The sequence below is a fragment of the Pyrgilauda ruficollis genome, unplaced genomic scaffold, assembly GCF_017590135.1.
Source record: "Pyrgilauda ruficollis isolate IOZ18807 unplaced genomic scaffold, ASM1759013v1 scaffold18, whole genome shotgun sequence".
NCBI classification, from domain to species: domain Eukaryota; kingdom Metazoa; phylum Chordata; class Aves; order Passeriformes; family Passeridae; genus Pyrgilauda; species Pyrgilauda ruficollis.
The window spans coordinates 6,046,683-6,066,528 of NW_024516984.1; the positions used below are offsets into that span (position 1 = coordinate 6,046,683).

The window sequence follows — 19,846 nt, forward strand, 5'->3', positions numbered from 1 at the left end:
AGGGGTTAAAAACTGCAAAGTCAGGAAGCCTTTACTATTAATATACCAACCTTTATTAGCTGCATCCCTTACTGGTGTTGTTTCTTCATAATTACATGCCTTTTTAATACCTTGAAAGAGACCCAAATCTTTAATGCAAGGTGGGACATTCAAGAATATGTTTCTGAAATCACAACAGCCTATTAAAGACTACTATTAAATAGTAGTATTGTGGATGCAAGGCATGGAGAGTCTCAACATCTTTAGCTTGAGTCTTCATCATCATTCTGAAAAATGTCACTGTTGAATATTTTGGGAAAAATTTGTGAATGTAATTTAAAACAATAAAAAAAATCTACTACTGGCACTCACTCATTTCTTCCCTTTCGTTTCATAGCTCACATCACTATTTGATCCATTTTCTGTAGGTTAGAATAATTTCAGGTCACTTTTTAGAGCTGGTGGCGTTATCTCTGCTGAGGGAAACAACACAAACCAAAGGCAATAAAAAGCCCAAACATCTCAGAACAAGCACATACATATCCAGTCACTATTTCAAATTCAGCCCTTTAAAATGGATACATAAACCAAAAAAACACAGTCCCTGCACACTGTTCTTACGAAATACTGTGACTAGATCTTCATGTAATATATAAACACACATTGTTAAAAAAAGAAATTCAAGTCTCAGCGTGCACTGACTGTTTTGATTTGCCAGGCAATGCATATTGGGCAAACTGCATTATTAGATCATATTTTAATTGTAGTTTTTCCTCTTTCTTAATCACCCCCTCCCACTCTAACCACACACAGATCACACATTCAAGGAACAAAGGCACATTTGTAATGGCTTCCACCTCTATTACAACATAATTTGTAATCTTTAAAGATAGAGATGTGTTTGGAATTATTTCAGGGCAACTTCAGACAGCAGCAAAATAAATGTAAGAAATAATTCAAATCTTCAAAGTGGAAATTTCAAAGTTCCAAACCTGCAAATTAATCTTTTGCTTACAAATAAGTATCTAAGCTAGGCATGTGAAACTGGGGCTAAGCAGGCACAGGTTGCAGGATTAGGCCCACAAAATCCACACTCAAAATAAGAGTTCTCTATTTAATACCATTGTATTGTATTGAAACCATTTGTATAGATTTTTTAAAAATTAAATTAGTTTTAAGAATAGGGTTCCTCTTCAGGATAGTTTGCCATCATGCAATAAATACAGGTTCTTGATAGTAAAGAGTCTCATAAGGTTTTTTAAGTGGATGGATTTAAATCAAGTAAAAGTTGATAAAGTAAAACCATACCAAGGCTGGAAAGGTATCATTAGCAAAATCAAAAAGCCCTGAAGTTCACAGAATTCATCATACTTATGTACGTTTTCACACCATGAAAAAGGAGTCAGCTTTATGTTATGTATGAAGGACACAGAATATTTCTTCCTAAAATAAGCATTTAATCAGAGAAGAGATTTTACAGGAAAAAACAAAGAAAAACTAACAAACCCTCCCCTCCAATACCTCTTTCAGATGGAGAAAAAATGTATTTTAATTAATTTAGGAACAGACCTAAACCCTTCATTGGAACTGCAATCAAACACAGACATTTATTAATCCAAAGTAAGGATAAAAATAACCTTTAGCACCTGTATCATCTTTCCAAGATTTAAGACCTGACACTCATTCCTCAGGTAGTCTTCTGCTTCTAAAAAATTTGTAGATATTTAATTTTATTCCCTACCACAGTGGGGCAACTTTTCAGGGTGATTTTCTGGCTGCCTTTAAAACCAGGAGGAAGACTTCAAGTTCTCTTTAAAAAAATTAATTTAAAAGCATATTAAAAGAAAAAAAAAAAAGGAAAAGTTAAAAACTGGAAGAAATTGAGTACTATTTCAGGGACAGTTTGCCTGAAATCAACTCACTAACCATATTTTCTCAAAACAAATAATGGGCAATGAAGGAGAGGAGAAAATTAAAAAGTTCAATAAATGCATTTTTGTACTTGTATATAAAACATTGTAAAAAGAAAGACCATTAAGACACATAGGTTTACTCAAATAATAAAAAATATTTTTTGGAAAATAAACTCTTCAAAGCACAACACCAAACCCAAAGGAAATGTCACAACCCTGAAATACAATGAAATTGTCGTAATTTCAATATGGGTTAATATCTGCAATGATTATTGCTGTTACTAGACCTCCCCTCCTGCCTAAAAAGGCTCTTGTTAAAGTAGGAAAAGTAGAAGAATATGCATTGACAGAAACCAACACCCAACCCCTTCTCTCTTCTGTGCCTCACTAGAGCAGGAACAGGATTTTAATAATTTTTCCTGGCTGAAATATCCATTTCTCTCACATTCAGCCTCATCTGAGGCACTGAAACAAACAAGAATCAGCTCAAAACCTGGCGTGGTGAGGAGGACTGTCCCTCTGGAGCTGATGGCAGCCGGTGATGTGACCCAGGGGCACAGTCCCAGCTGGCTTTCCATGATGTGACCCAGGGGCACAGTCCCAGCTGGGTTTCCGTGATGTGACCCAGGGGCACAGTCCCAGCTGGGTTTTGGGCACACCCCAGGCACCATTCTGGGGAAGTTGGGGCAAAGCCTGATTCATGCACTGGGCTCTGGGGCAGTGCCCTGGCAGCCAGGAGTGAGGAGCCTGATTGCCACCATCTCCTCAACACTGGTAATGCTGCCCTTGGGAGATCTCCCCTTCCTAGAGGTGTTTCTCAAAATATGCTTATTTGCCATATTGCTCTTGATAAAATCTTTATTGGCATCTTCCTGCACAGCAAGACAGGAAGAGAAAGTAATTACCCCATCTATTCTGCAGGTTGATAACATTCCTGTGAGTTTCCTACACGTCCACAAATCTTATCTTAATAGTTTTCCAGAAATATTTTTTTTCTTTAATTCTCGCCAAAGAAAAATAGACCCGTACATTACATTTGAAAGAACGTAAGGTATAATTCCACATTAAAATCTGTTTATCAGTCAGTTCATGTGGTTTTTTCAGTGCTCATCTCAGTGACAGGACAAACGATTTATACACAAAAAGTAGCAACAATAATTAATAAAAAGTGGGTGTTCTAGTGCAATGGTAATATTAGGTCCCTTGGTCTAGCCCAAATGCAGCAGATTAGAACTTTCCAGACCTGAGTATCAATGAGAATTTTGGGTGCACAATAAACATAATAAGCTGAATCCCAGCTAAGTAGGGAATCTTTTGTGGGTTCAGATTTATTTAGTGTACGGAAGAGGGACCAACATGTCTCTTTTTCTCCCCACCTTCTCCCAGTTAGTTACAAAAAAATTAACTATCAGACATATTTATTCTTAAAAATAAGAGCATAACAGTGGTCTCACTTTCCTGAACTCCACCAGTTTGTGGCAACTGGAGCACATACTTTTTATTCCAAAGAGACATAAAAGTATTTATAACTTTTTAACCAATGTTATTCAATAATACAATAATTCACTAATGGTACTGTAAGTTTGCAAGCAGCCTAAAGTCAAATCTAAAGTCATGATCAAAAGAGCTTTTCAAGCTGACAAGCAACATCTGGGAAAAGACAGCAACAATCCCAGAAGTACTTAGTCTTTGGAGAACTGAATTGTAACAAGAAATTATGTGCTTTCCAATCATGTAGTTCTCATGTAGCAATATCAGTATTCTGGTGGAGGTTAATATGTAATGCCTGCTTTTCTAAGAATAAATTTGACCATGTCAGGAGGATCTCTAAATTTAAACTCGTTTAGAGAAACTGTCCTCAGGAAATGTATTGAACGTGACATATGTTCATACAAAACCAGCTAAAATTACTGGTGCCTTTCAGTTGTTAGATACACAATTTACAGTACTCTCTTTGATGGTTTAAAAAGTTATTTTCAAAAATAGTGTGAAAGAGAAAGTTACACACATTTGCAGCAATGCCCTGCCTTGGACTACATCTTTCCAGAGGCTGCTTATTTGGAATCTTACTTAGTCAAATTATCTACATAATAAAGCTAATATATCTCCTATTAAAACAGTCAGCTCTGTAAATTCTCCAGGTATGAAAGTGAAGTGGGACACTTAATGTCTTGGAAATTCTACAGAAATATTTCAGTTTAATTCTACCTCCAGTGTTTTTACCCACAGCCCCAGAGAAGCTACAGCTTAATTCCACTCCAGAGGGAGAAGTCTATTACAGCTCGGCATCAACTGTGTTTTGCAAAGCAGGTAAACCAATCATTTAAACAAGGTAAGACTCAGCTGGGATAGACTTTTATACGTTCAGGACTCTTTTCATGATTTCTTGATTAAAATGGGTTGTTAAGATGATATTCACATAATTGATCTTAAATTCCTTCTTTTAATTTTTCAACTGGTTGGTGTTTGTTTTTCCTTTAAAAAAATACAGAATTCTTCTGAACACTTGAATTTGATCTTTTGACAAGTAATCTTTTCAGAAAGAAACCCCAGAATAATCCTAAATCACTAAAAGAAACACTTTGAAAACAAAATGCATATAGTGATTCAATATATTTTTAAAAACACTTAAAACTTACAGACAAAGGTTGAATATTTTACATACAAATACATCAAATAACATCTTTATCACAAGTTTATGCCGCAGTCCAGGGTTATGTCACGTAATAGAGATTGATTGGGATCTAAACATGATATGGGGCAAAGTACAGATCACACCATCTATTTGTCACTTTGACTGAATAAAAACTTTCCCATACATTTAGTAGAGTTCATCTTAAAAAAAAAAAAAAAAAAAAAAAAAAAGAAAAAAAAAAAAATCTTGCCACTACTGAAGAAAAGAGCAAAATTCCTGTAAAAGATTGCAGCATCACCTTTCAGTCATGTTTCCATTAAGCTGCTATACTGACTTCTTCCATCAATTACGTTATTTAAAGAAAAAAATGAAATTGAAGCAGCCACCAGTTTTCCTGAGTTTCAGCCAGAAAACTAACATAAACGAAGAAGCTAAAGAAGTATTTCCTTTATATTTTGTGCCCTGACAATCTGCATAAACTATCTTGTTTTGTGAACCTACATGTACTATTGTAAGCAATTGGAAGAACTACTTGCCTAGAAGGAAAGTTGATTTTGGTGGCACAGTTTTGTGTGACTGGAGCTTCATAATGCAGCTTTTTCAACACATTTGACTATTGAAAGTGCGAATCTTTAAGTACCTGACCACAGAACAGATATTCACAAATTTGCTTGCATTACATCAGGTACTAATCTCCCACCAAAAGAAGAATCCTGTGACATTCTCTGAGTCACATATGCCAGCAAAATGAAAAACACAGAGATGTTTTCAGACAATATTTGACAGAAGAGAAAAAAGACAACAGTAAATGAAAACAAGCAAAAAAGTGACAGCTTAAGGCACAAAAAGAACTAGATAATTTAGCCATGAAAGAGGCAAAATCCTTGTTCAAATTCAAGAACTGAACAATACATCACATCCAACCTGGCACTCATTTAAGGAACAAGCAAGTACAGGCGCTCCTTGTGTGGAGCCGTGTTGATACTGATCCCTGCCCAAATCGCAGTCATGGGTAATCATTAGTGAAATCAAGCAGCTCAAAGCTGAAGGGGTGGAAAACCTCCTCTCTCTTGAGTCTTAACAGAATACTTGTGAAGAAGAATTGACTAAATTCTTTTCCAAAGAAAAAGAAATGAGAAATACATAGCCAATCTAAAGCAGAGTCTAATTCACGGACAATAGAGGGGACTAAGGACCTCCTCACACAGGAAGGAAGCACCACAATTTCAGTTCAAGAGAATAGGAGCAAACTATCCTGAGCATTCCACATATTTGCTCCTTAATATTCTCACCTCAATATCTATCTCCCCTTAGAAAAGCACTCTTGTGAGAAGAAAGGGGTTATGGAATCAGCTCTCTGTGCTCATGCAGAGCAGGAAGAGTGATGGAGATCTCAAAACTCAGAAAGTTTTTGGGCTGGAGATGTGAAGGGGACATTACTAAGATATTTAATACCCTGTTTTATTCCAAGCCTTTTGAACTGCACATGAAAATTTTTGCATTTTGAATTTACCAAGAAAAGCACATCTTTCTACACATTTGCCTAATAGAATTTGGGTGTCTTCCAGGCTGAAACACCTTCCTGAGCCATCCACCATTCTTTCTCAATCCTTTCAGATTCATTTTGCAGGGGAAGAGTACGGGTGGGGGGAAAGGGTGTAGACGACGACCAGGGCAGAAACCATCCACCTTTCTCTTCTGAGCCCATGCCAGCAGCCGGGGGTAACCCTTGACCGGAGACAGAGCCCTCTTGGCAGTCCCGCCTTCCACAACCCATCCAAGGGCAGCTGAGGGAGCGAAAGGGCAGCGCATCAGCTTTCAAGCTGAGCCGCTCTCCTCTGAAAAAGCGACTCCACAGCACGCAGTGATTTTTTTTTTTTTTTAAAGGATATCCTCCCCGCGGATGAGCGGCTCTTTCCACGCGTAGTGCCAAGATCCATCCTTCCCTCCCCGGCCGCACACACGGCACTGGGCGTGTAGCCGGGGCTCTATGTAACCCCCGCCGGCACAGCCCGGCCCCGCCACTGCCGCTGCGCCCGCTCCGAGGCGCTCCGGACCCCGCCGCGGCGGAGCGGGGATGCCGCCCGCCCCGGGGGCNCCGGCCGCCGCGGCCCCTCTGGCCCCTGCGCGGCGCTCCGCGGGCTGCGGGCGTCATGGCCGAGGCGGCGCCGCCACCATGACCGCGGACCCGTCGGCGCAGCTCCCCGACAGCCTCCGCACGGACCATGTTCCATGGTAAGGAGCGCGCCCCGCACCGCCCCGCTCCGCCTCACCTGCCCCGGGCCGGCTGCGCTGCTCCGCGCCCCGGCCGCGCTGCCTCCTCACCTGCTCCGCCGCCTCCGAGCCGTCGGCCCCGCCGTCCCGCCTGCTCTGCCGGCGCGGTGCTTCCCGGTGCCTTTTAAACCCTTGGTGACGGCCGGGGAAATTCCCAGTTTTGCTTTTATTTTCCTCTTTTCCCCGTAGAATGAAAGTAAAAGAGTCCGGTTCCCATCACGCCTGCTGCCGGGAAGGGCAACTCGGGAATGGCAGAGGCAGCTGGACAGCGTGGGGCGGGGGAGCTGCGGGAGGCATTGCTGCGCGCCGGTCCGCGCTGCTCCCACCGCCCCTGGCGCCTGCCTTCCCATGGCACCTGCCTTCCCATGGCAGCACCGCCGCGGCGGAGCAGAAAGTGAAAGTACCCGCGGCCGGCGGAGCCCCATGGGAAAGGCAAAGCCCGCCCGTCCCGCCGCCGCTCCGGACAGCGCCGCGGCCCCCCCGGGCGGGCGGGCGCCGGGGGGCTGCTGAGCCCGGCCCGGCCGCCGCGGCCCCTCTGGCCCCTGCGCGGCGCTCCGCGGGCTGCGGGCGTCATGGCCGAGGCGGCGCCGCCACCATGACCGCGGACCCGTCGGCGCAGCTCCCCGACAGCCTCCGCACGGACCATGTTCCATGGTAAGGAGCGCGCCCCGCACCGCCCCGCTCCGCCTCACCTGCCCCGGGCCGGCTGCGCTGCTCCGCGCCCCGGCCGCGCTGCCTCCTCACCTGCTCCGCCGCCTCCGAGCCGTCGGCCCCGCCGTCCCGCCTGTTCTGCCGGCGCGGTGCTTCCCGGTGCCTTTTAAACCCTTGGTGACGGCCGGGGAAATTCCCAGTTTTGCTTTTATTTTCCTCTTTTCCCCGTAGAATGAAAGTAAAAGAGTCCGGTTCCCATCACGCCTGCTGCCGGGAAGGGCAACTCGGGAATGGCAGAGGCAGCTGGACAGCGTGGGGCGGGGGAGCTGCGGGAGGCATTGCTGCGCGCCGGTCCGCGCTGCTCCCACCGCCCCTGGCGCCTGCCTTCCCATGGCACCTGCCTTCCCATGGCACCTGCCTTCCCGTGGCACCTGCCTCCCGTGGGCATCTGCTTCCCTTGGGCATCTGCTTCCCGTGGCTAACTGCCTTCCCTTGGGCATCTGCTTCCCGTGGGTGTTTGCTTCCCATGGGCATCTGCCTTCCCATGGGCATCTGCCTCCCGTGGGCACCTGCTGCCCCGCGGGTGTCCCGGAGCAGGTGCGGCGCAGCGCCGGTGGTGCCTCGCCCTCGGGCGGGAGCGCTCGCCCGCCCCTCCGCACGGGACCAGCGGGACGGAGGGAAAAGAATGGCAGTGACCCGCGGGAATTGCGGGATGCGGAGAGGGGAAGGGGGCAGAGGCAGCTGCCCGCCGGGATTGGGGTGCGTTGTGAGGCACCGGGGCTGCTGCGAGGATCCCGCTGGGTGCCGCCGAGGACGTGCCTCGGGGTGTATGCACAGGAGGGTGTTTTAATGTTAAAAAGCCAAGAGGTTTTGTTTTAGTTTGGGGTGGTTTTTTGGGTTTTTGGTTTTTTTTTTTAATATGTGGAAATACTGGAATACTAGCTCTTCCTGGCTTTTCTAGGAGAATTTTTGGGGCTTTCCAGAAATGACTTAGGAGTTTCTGGGAGTTTACTGGAAAGATGGGTTATTACCAGTAATGCTCTCTTTCTTTTGAATTGCTGGCCATATGGAGCGCCATGAACTCCCGTTCTTTCGAAGTTACCTAACCTCAAGAAAATCCCTTTCAATTTTCAGTCTACATCTCCTAGAACTTTTTATGACACTTGTCTAATATTTTTTCCAGAGGACTCATTTAGGAATGTCTGAAAAAATTTGATCACCATTCTGCAGTGGCTCAAGGGACTTCATGAGTGTGCAGCACGTGATCTACTTTTATTCTGTAATTTTCTCATTTTAAAAAGATTGGCAGTCTGGGCAATATCTTATCTCATATCTCAGCTTGTTGCTGGACAAGCCAAGTTTAAAGTGATGGAGTCAGATTGTTTTAATTTAGAGGATTGCTATTTTCGTCCCTTCAAGTATGTTTGTGAAGCAGCATATCCAAATTGTTTGTATTACTCTACTTTTGAGCTAGCATTGCAGTTCATCTTTTGCACTGGAAGGAGGTGCAATGGGAGATTGGAAAAATGTTGCCCTACAACTGAGTTCTTGAATGTTTTTTGTGTCTTTTAAAATACTAAATCTTAGTCCTTCAAACGGATAAATCATGCAACAGAGATATAGTTAGCATAGAGATTTACAAAGACACTGTGGAAATCAGGTGTGTCTACCTGAAGCTTGAAGATCAAAATAGAGTCACCTTACAGAATTTTTAAAATTTACTACATGTAGGATCCATTTGAGATTCACTTAGCTCATCAGGCTAGATTTCTTGAGACATTAACAGACCTCGGTTGATCAGTATATGAAAAGGTCAGAAAATCTGGTTTTCAACCCATGAAATTTCCAATTAGAATTTGTCAGGCAGCTTGCTCAAGAATTCTGTGATTTAGCTTGTACAGGTAAAAATTTTCCAGTCCTGTTTCTAGGACAGAGGTGTACATCACTGCATGCTCACATGCACTCTATCAGAAAGAGAAGGCTTCACTAGTCAGGAAAAGCATGCATTCTTCTTTGAGGATTCAGTCTGCTGTGTGTGGTGGGAGCTGGCTGGGATGGGTTGTAAGGGACTGTGTTTCTTTTAATGACAGCTAGCATGTGGTGTGCCTGTGGTTCTTGCATTGCAGAAGATAGGTGGGTCAATGCAAATTATGGTCAAGTTTTATTGCTGTTTTCCTAGTTGTTCAAAATTCCTCTCTGAGGCTGTAATTTACTAGTGATGCCCAAGTCCAAAGGTGCCCATCTCTTGAGCTGGACCGGCTGTACCAAACAGCCCATCCCTGGCAGAGAGGAAGGAAAGTAGCAGCTGGAGCCAGGGCATCTCCTCTTCTTTTCCTGGCTCCTGTCCCACAGCTACTCTGTATGCAGTTGTTGTTATTACTCAGTGGTGAAGATGGGCAGAAACACTCCATAATTCTCCAGGATCTTGCTGTGATCTTTGCCAATCTTCCATCATAAATTTCTACTGTTGTGGTTTTGTTTTGTTTTTTTTTTTTTCCAAACCTTCAATTTAAGCATTATCCTAGCCAGACTAGCAATAGGCCAGAGTCCAATTATTCCTAATCACACATATTGTCATGTACGTGGTCTCCTTCATTCCCAGTACCAGGTGAGTCACCTGCAGCCTCCTGTCAGTCTCTTCAGGCTCTTTTGATGTTTTGGTATTTTCTGTCTGCCCGTCCTCACAGAACTCATGTTTTCCTGGATGTCATGCAAAGACAAAACACCAGGGGTCAAAGCAAAGGAAGGCAGTCCACTAAAGGGACAAACAAAGTGATGGGCAGTGAAGTTTGCTTAAAAAGATTGCAAAAATCTTGTGTTGAAAGTTGTATTGCTGCTTTATCTCATGTTATGGCCAGTAGCATAGATTTGTACATTTAGTCAGCATGAAAATGTGTTTAAACACACTTTTGTTATAGAGGTGTGTTCATGGGGATTTGTAGAAGTTATCAAAGGAAAAATGGGCAGTCAAAATGAGACTTGAATGTCTAAACATATATGATTAAATCACTCCTCTACATGTGTCCGATGTTGTTATGGTCCAATAAAATTCAGTGCTTGCAGTGAACCCTGAGGATGGATTCAGCCCAAGCAGCCACCAAGTAGCTGGTCAGCTCAATAGTTGTAGGCTCTTAGCCACACTGTGTGAATCATGTGAGGGAGTTTAGACACCCAAAGAGTCTCTTAATCTGGAGATGAATCCTTCCCTCTAGCAAGGCACAAGTCATTTGGTTGTACAAAGATCCCTTTTAAACTATTTCAACAGATTACAGAATGTATTTGTTAATACACCACACAGTCTGTGACATTAACTAACATGTACCTAACTGTTTTTCTTGTAATCCAGCCTTTTTTAGATCTACCTTACCAGTTCTGCCACTACTCCTTGTTCTGTCTCCAGTGAATGCATCTACTTGTGCAATGGGAAATAAAACAGCAGAAATCCGTGTGAAGTATGAGAATGTACTAAGTCATGACATCAGTGAGCTGGTAGGTAGTAGCTCTTGGGCTTCCAAAACACGTTGATTATTTTTAGATGCTAACAGTTAATAATGTAAGCTCTAATGTTAAAACATGATAAAAGACCAATTTAAAGTCACACGTTATGCTGGAATGGTGGTTTTATTTGAGGGGATGCAACAATTCAGTCTCTTTAAAATCTCTGAAATCTGTGGATAATGCCTATTTGCATGTACAAATACTGTGATACAGTTTTTTGTGCCTGTGCATTCTCTAGTTAGACACATGTACTATTTGGCCATACATCATATATTTCATTAGAAAATACTTTTTTCTAAAGTAATTTCATGACTATTTCTGTTAGTATGCTTTTATCAAGAGAAGAAAGCATTGCACCTGTAATTTGTTCTACTAATTGTAGTTCTTGACTGAAGTTGTATGTTGTCCATGGAATAAAAATGCACAGAGGCACAAAATTCATATGACAGTAAAAGTTTGTTTGTATCTTAACAGGTTTCTTTGTACCTATTAATATATCTTATTTAGCCAACAAAAATTATCTTTTCTAGATGGCAGCGAAGAAGGGCTTAACATTCTCATGTGTAAATCTCCTCCATTTTGGCTTTATCAGCCACATTTATTATAGCTTTGCAAAATAGTTTCTTAACAGTTTACAAGTCCATGCCCAAAATTTACCTTCCAATTCTTCCTTGAATTATTAGCAATTAAATTCATCTGTCAAGAACACTTCCATGGGGGAACACTTAAAACAGTTGTATTAGTAGAGGCATTCCCACAAAAATAAAAAAGTGATTTTCCTGACAGATTGTCACTAAATGAGATTTCACCATACTGTTGCAGTCTTAAATCAAGATCTGTTTGCATGAAATACAAATAATATTCAGCCTTTTTCCAAGGGAAAAATCAGGAGACATTGCAATTCTTCACACTCATGAACTACCACCATCCTTCAGAGCATTATGGCAATGGTCTCCAACCCAAGACATACCAATCCTCATCTGGAAATAAAGTACCTTTAGGGTCAGGGAATGACCTTTTAATATTTTGATTATGTTATGTTGGTTGAGATTGTGAAGAGAGAAAGTTATTTCTCTGCAGATAAATCTCTCATAAGTCTCTCAGACTTCATCCTGAATGAGGCCTCAAATTTGGGGAGAATGTTAATGGCCATATTAGAATAGATGAGTATTCCCTTTAGTTTGCTGTCACATCTCTGACAAATACAAGTCCCTAGAGACTCCACAGAGAACAAAAGCAAACTCTCTTGGTGAGCAGTTAGAAGGTAGCTGACCTGTAAGAGAGAATGATACGAAGGAATAACACCTTCTGGGAAGCAGATCCTGCTGCCTTCTGGTGGTGGACATCCATGACGTTCATTGCAGCCCTGCTCAAGATGCAGGGTCAGGGAGGCTGGGGGACTGTCCTGGCCTGGACAGGGCAATGCCTTGCCACTGTCCTATCGTAGGGTGGAGCTTGAAGTTGTATAACAAAATGAATATGTAAATAAAACCTTAATGAATTAATGTTTGTGAAAACTAATGAGAATGTACTGAGCTCCGAAGCTTTTACTTCCTTGAAGACATGCACAAGCAGCTACTGTGTAAGATTCTTTATTTTTTCTGTCTTTACTTTTCACTGTTTAAGAGAAATTTATCTTCTATGTGTAATCAATGTACTGTCATTATAAGTTAACAGCCAATAATAGGTGTGCTGTGTGGGTGGTAGCAACTGCCCAGTAGGCACTTTCCTGCAACTGCAGAGCCAAAGTCAATGGCTTTCACTTCCTCAGCCAGATGTTTGGAGCAGCTGTGGGTTTGCTGCAGAGCAGGACAGTGAGTCATATACTGGATCTTTGTAAGGTAATTAAATTTTCACTAATGCCTTTTCTGAGCTCAGGATTTCCCTTAGGTTGGTTTAGACACAGCCAATAAACTGCCTTCAGATGTGGCTACTGTACATTATACTAAAGGTGATCTGAGGAAACTGGAGAGGATGGTAAAATCTCATAGCAGTTAGCAAATGAAGTGACATATATATAGTCACTTCATTTTTAGGATGATTATATATAAATATATATACATAATTATAAATTTTGGTGTTGTACAACTGCAGCAATATCTGTTGTGGTGCAAGATAATATGTGCATTAACTTTCTTAATTTGGTTTTGTTGTTTTGTGACTTTTTATTTTGTCAGTGAATATTTGACTCCCTAAACTCTTGGTTTTGAAAACACTTTCTGGATAAAGTTCTGTTTATCTTGGGTGAACTTCTGAAATACAGGCAATTTCTGCAGAAAAACTTTAAGAATTAACTGTCTAATGTGGTCATACCCATGGCTAAGTGAAGAGACCTAAAACAATACTGTTTGTGAGCTGCCTTTTTTAAAGCCCTTTGGCTTAACTGGAATGTCTGGATACAGGCTGAAGAAGACAAAGTTTCTGTTGAATTGGCTTCCATTGTCATCTTGATGACAAGTACGAAAGTGGGAGAAAAAACTACAAGAGAGGATAAAGTATGAATAAAATATTATAATCAGGCAAAAGACCATGTGATGTTGCTTAGGCTATCTTCTGTTATTACATGTACAAAGTGAGTGCTACCATCTGTTTAGAGCTGAGACGTATTTATTGAGACAAACATTGACAAACACTGTATTCAATGTTACAATTCAAATGTAAGATTTAAACATTGCTCCATGTCTCAAAAAAAAAAGCAATTTAAAGATTTAAATTGAAGAGATTTGTGTCCATTTCTGGGCTCCCCAGTATGAGAGAAATATGGAGCTACTGGAGATGGTCCAGCAAAAGGCCATGAAGATGCTGAAGGGATTGGAGCATCCCTATGATCAGGAAAGGCTGAGAGAGCTGGGGCTGTTCAGACTGGAGAAGAGAAGCTCAGAGGGATTTCATCCATGTGTAGAAGTACCTCAAGTGAGTGGGCAGAGAGTGCAGAGCCAGGCTCTTACCCACAGTGCCCAGTGACGGGTCCAGGGGCAGTGGGCACACACCAGCTCACAGGAGGTTCCTTCTGAACATCAGGAAAGAGCTTTTTACTGTGAGGGTGACTGAGCACTGACACAGTACTTCCACCTCTAAACATATATGATATTTTACAGGTAAAAATGTCTGCAGAGAATCGTGACAGGTGCTGCAAGAATAAAAAATATGAAAATATCAAAGTGTTTTTCTGCAATGATACTGAGGTAAAATTTAACTTTTCAGAATGTGGAGAGTTCTTTGAACAGTCCAGGATAAAATAGCGTGATTGGGTAGTATTTAGTTTTAACAGTCAAATCACAGTATTCAGGATGGTTTGTTTTTTGAATCTGGAATTATATGATGTGTTGAGTAAATTGATATTTTAAACATTTAAATATTAAGCAATTACATGTCCAAGAAATGTGGAGGTTTTTTCCCTACTAGGAAGATTCTTCTATATTTTTTAAACAAAACAGACACTTTTTGCCAATGGAAGTAAACATTACAATTTCCCAATCTATATTTTTTATTTGTCTACATAAAGTTATATTAGCTAAGCTTTTCACTTCAGACCTGGAAACTTCAAAATAGTAGTTTGGGCAGATCTCAAATGCCAGAAAGCACAATTTTCAGTTGTTGCTACAGATTTTATCATGACTTGATAAAAGGAGTGGCTGCATAAATAATTTGTTTTCCTAACTGCATCAATTGATTTGGTTAGAGCTGTGATTTCTTCCTAACATCCTTATGCTACTGTTATTACTACTAAAAATTGCTGCTTTAAATATTGAAAAAAGATGGCAGGTAAGTCAGATTAGTTGTGTATTTTATTGAAAAAGATTTGCACTATGAAAGCAAAAGAAACCAATAGTAATTGATGGAGGGTCTGGGGTTTTTTAAAGATAACCAACATTGCAAATAATTAATGGTACACAAACTTTGCAGGACATATTTTCCTTGCTCTCTTGACAGGAAATAGAATCACTACAGAGCATGGCATGCAACATGCTCAGATTCTTTAATAAGCAGAGAATCAGCAAAGCCTTTAGACAGAAAGCAGCATTCGTCTCATGTGGGACATTACAAGTTCTACAGTGTAAGTGTGAAAGACCTAAAAAAGAAAAGGTGAGTACTCAATTTTAGCGAGTAATAGTTTAACTACTTGCCTTATTTTCTAGAGTTCTTCAAGACAGAGTATCACATCTGCCTCTAAAAGATACAGCTATCTTGCACATGTTTTATGCCAAAGGAAGTTTCCTCTGTATAGCATTTGTCTTGTAATAGATATTAAGCCCAGTGCAAAGACTGAGAAAATCATCTGGAAATGTATGGTGAAGACACCTGCTCTGGTTCAGTAGTGAACTGAATTTCACTTAAATCTCCAGTGAGAGACAAGGACCAGACTTGTGCGAAGAAGGTGTTTAAACTTCTCTGGACTATAGTCAGAGTTGTAACTTCTCACTAACCTTGAGTAATGTTTAATTTGGTTTGTCTCAACAAACTGTTAGGGTGAGATCCTCTCTCTTCTGTAATCTCTTTGGTCTTTATTTTAACCACAATCTCTCAAATTCAAAAAGAACAATTAGGTATGATAATATTTGGTGTTTAGTCCTTGGCAGAATCTTCTTTTTGAGGTGCCACTTAAATGTAGCACAGCAATCTACTGTAGCAAAGGAAGAGTGTTCTTTTAAGTGTGGCTCAGTGTTACCTATTGAATACAAAAATACTAACCAACATCAAAAAGTCTCCACATAGGCACCAAAAATATAATACTTAAACAGATGGATTGAAGGCTTCATTTAGCTTTTTGTTTTTCTCCTTGAAGTGGAGAGACTTACAGTCTGGGACGAGATCTTCAAAGTAATGTTGGTGTTTATATTTTGCTTTGTCACCTCTGGTGAATCCAACATTTGCCTTACTTTGAAGGTATCCCAGTCAAGACATAGAAGTCAGTGTCACCCTTGCAACTCCTGCCTAACCTTATGGAGTCCTGCTTTTATTTAAAGATCAATTAAAGTAATTTAGAAAAAAAATATATGAGCAGTCATTGAATATGAGCAAGAACAGTAGTTTTGTCTGGCTGAGGCCTTGAATATTAAGACACAGCACCAGCCCCTGGAACTGGTCTGTCTTGTTCCACTAGTCTCAACACTTAAAGTTTGGCTCACAAATTAATTGCTTTATTTTCTCAGTCCTTGAGACAATAGAGGATAAATTTTAATCTGTGATGGACGATGTGCATGTTCTCAGTTGGCCACACTTGTTTCAGGTGTCCTTATTTCCTCTGAGTTAAAGCCACATTCTCACAGTCCCAGGGGCAGGGTCTCTCCAGTATTCAGATGTAAGGCAATTGGTTTGCTTTGAAAGATGGCTACAGGAACAGAATAAGCAGTTCTCAGATAACAATACAATCTGTTCTGTTTCAGGTTTGCCCACATGTATTTCGTTTAGAAGATACAGAGACAGGTGAACAGTCCAGAAAGAAATGTAACCAAGAAGTTTGTGAACTAAAAGAAAATATATCTAGCCTTCGATCCTGCTGGAATAAATTTGAAAAAATAATTTCCAGGTGATTCCAGGTGAATCCTGCTCTTTTCTTTCGAAGTGGCATTACTTGGTATCTTTGCATTTTATATGCATTCTTCAAGTCAACTTGCTCACTTATATGAACACTTTATGCCAGAATTCTGATGGAAAGCTACTGTACCTTGTTCCTGGAGATACAGAAACAGAAATGGCTGAACCAAGCTGCTGAAGTCTGAGAAGTGGAAATAGACCAGCATTTGAAACAAATAACTGCAGAGGTCTATGTCCAACCTTTGTGCTCTGGAAACTACTCTGAATGTTCTGATTTTTCAAGTAACTTTATAATACTGTCATATGAAAGCAGCCACTTACATGTCTACTGGAATTTATAAAAAACATCTTGGAATCTGAAGGTGAAGAAAAAGAGTATGAAAGAGTAGCTGTTTTCTTTATATCTATGCAAAACACGCCAAGGACCAAAAGTTACAATTTACCAAAGCAGCAGATTATCTTGGATATGTTCTCCTGACACAGAAGTGTTTTTGATGGGTCTGCTAACTGATTTGGGTTTGGAAAAACAGGGAAAAAGTTAGCTTTTTGAAAAACTTAGGAAGGGAACTGATTTTTGAGAGATGCAGCGTGCTTCTGCTGGCTGAAGCACAGGCAAGACAGAATCCTGTAGAAGAAGAAAAAGATGCCTGAATGCAAGTTGCTCAGTTGACTGGAAACAGCACTACACTCATTCATTTGATCAGCCCAGAGTTAGCTGCAGGAGGAGCTAGAATTCCTTAGCTTCAGATTGTGATTTCTCATATGCAATTATTTTATGTAACATGTTTTAAGATGCTAGGCAAACATGACTTAAAATATGTGAATATTGTCAGAGAATAATATATTGGCATTTAACTAATAAAGTGCTCATATTTTATTTTGAATAAATAGAAGTATTTTTATAGTTATTACTCTTTTGTAGTTTCTTACTTTGATATAACTCCTTTGGTAATAAAATATTTGTCTTCTATGAAATTGGGCTGTTCACTTTTTGACTACCATTACTCCTTTTTTTAGGTTTTTTTCAGAGATAGTCAGTCATTCAAAGCCCAGCTGGGGAATTCCCATCTTAAAATACCCATTTCTTAGCTGTTTGTAACCTGCCCAATTTAGGCAAAAATTTCCATACCAGCCATCTGCCTTGGACTGAATACTTCAGTAAAGCTTTAGTTAAGTCAGCCTGTTGTTTCCTGGTTTGAAGTAAACTAACATAAATTGTTTTATCTGTGCTAAAAGAATTTTTCCGTAAAACTCCTCTGTAAAAATTTTGGTATTCAGAACAAACACCTGAAAAGCAGTAGGATGTGCTTCAAAGAACTGTTTGCTCAGTTGATTGTAAAGAGCACTAGTTTTATGTATTTGAGTGGAATAAGATTGCTGTACTAAATCTGAGAGGGAAGAGGTTAAGAGCAAAGCATGCCATGCTTTCCTGAAATACACCCTCTCCAACCCCCTGTGTATTTATGGTGATGACGAGGCAGCAGTGGTAACTTTGTAAACTGAGACTTTCACATATTCTCTTTAGCTCTTCATATAAGAGATTGCAACTTTAACTCCAAACTCCTTAAAAAACTGAAACCAACCCCAGCCCATAAATCTTTAATGGAACAGGGAAAGGAAACATTTCCCAATACCATACTGCAGATAAAGAGAATGTAGCCACAGTGGTAAGGACTTCGCTGGAAATCCTTTCTTCTGAAAGAGGGCCCAGGAGACTGCGGATTCAGTTGGTCTCTGAGACTGAAGAACAGTTGTTTTGATATTTTTTGGAAATTCAAGAATAGTTGAAAGCCAGCACTTATTTCCTAATAACGACTTGGCAAGCAAAGGACAGTGTGAGTTAAAGCAGAAAATACACAGATGCAGTATTAGCTACTACAAAATTGAAAGGTCAGTCAGTTTAAGTTACTTAAGCATCAGTCCACAACTTAAGTCTTGAGAGAAATAAATTAATTCCAGGACTACCCTGGGCCAAAGACCAAGGGTAGATCCAGAGCAGAAATTTAAATAAAGCGATTATGAAATTGTGGATTTGTTCTGATTACTTCTCTTAATAAATATCCTGCCTGTCTGATTCTCATTGCCAAATTTCCTGTTGTCACCACTTACGTGTAAGCACTAACTGTTAAATGCATTGACTTGTGCTCTTTGGTTTGTTCCTTCAATTTTAGAACTTCCTCAGGTTTCCTGAACTTACAAATGTGGCACTAAAGTGCTTTTCAGATATTGGCAAAGGAATGAAAACTGTGCACGTTATTATCACCATCATGCCTACGTCCCTGCCACCTTCACTTACGCATTTACTTACTTATTTGGCCACAGAAAAGAAATGAGTAGGTCAAAACCATGATTTTGAAGTACATGGAATTTATGGGAAGGTGTCAAAGATAAAAACTTACGTATTTAAAGTAAAAGGATTTTCACAATGTTGCTGCAAGAGGTTCAGGTTTGAGACCATCTAAAGAACCTGAAGGTGCACAGGTCCATGGCACCTGATGTAATACATCTGTGGGTTCCGAGGGAACTGGCAGAGGAAGTGTCTGACTCACTATACATGATACTTGAGAAGTCATGGCAGCCCAGTCCCTTTGGATGGCATCCTGTCCTTCAACTTGTCCAGGGTGCACTCAATGTCACTGTGTCATTGACGAAGATACTATAAGAGCACCTAAACAAGAGTCCTGAGGGACAGCATTCGATACCAGCTTCCACCTGGACACAGAGACACTGACCACAACTTTCCAGCTGTAGCCATTCAGTCAATTCCTTTTCCACTGAACAGTCTACCTTTCAAATTTATACCTCCCCAAGTAAACTAAAGAGCTCAGTAGAGCTCTTTAGAGAAGAGCTCTAGAAGGAAGTTTCCCCTAAAAAAAGGAATGAAAAGAGGCATTGATCTCTCTCCATTCATATTTAGGAAAAAAAACCATCAGCAATCCAAACCCTTATTGTAATTTCTGCTCACATAAATGAACTTCTGAAGAAAAATATAAACGACTTATTTTTTTCTTAATAATTTCATCAACAAAACAGTGCTCTAATGTCATGAAGGAGAACAAACCCAGATCAAGCTTAAGTTTACTATCCCTTACAGTCTTATTATTAAAAAAAAAAAAAAAAATACTACAGATGTCAGACTGATAGGCTCTACATAAACTAAATTCTCAGTATAGTTGGGGAAATAGAGGAGATACTTTGTATAAGCAGATCACACTGATTTAATATCTAGTATGTTTTTCAAGGTTACTTAGGAAACCAAATCTCATCTCACTCAATTTGAGAACCCTATTCTTTGTGTACCTGAGATCAGACACCACAGTATTAATAAGACTGAAATTATATTACCTACCTGTATGCT

At 40.7% G+C, this 19,846-nt stretch overlaps 1 protein-coding gene across 1 annotated transcript; it reads left to right on the forward strand.

Annotated features, from left to right (window-relative positions):
- The first annotated feature begins 7,203 nt into the window (after positions 1-7,203).
- On the forward strand, positions 7,204-17,416 carry IL7 (interleukin 7). The gene is made up of 5 exons (XM_041464441.1): positions 7,204-7,455; positions 10,799-10,941; positions 14,049-14,135; positions 14,884-15,036; positions 16,338-17,416. The coding sequence occupies exons 1-5, from the start codon at positions 7,446-7,448 to the stop codon at positions 16,482-16,484; spliced, it is 540 nt and encodes a 179-aa protein (XP_041320375.1). The 5' UTR covers positions 7,204-7,445; the 3' UTR covers positions 16,485-17,416.
- Positions 17,417-19,846: the final 2,430 nt, after the last annotated feature.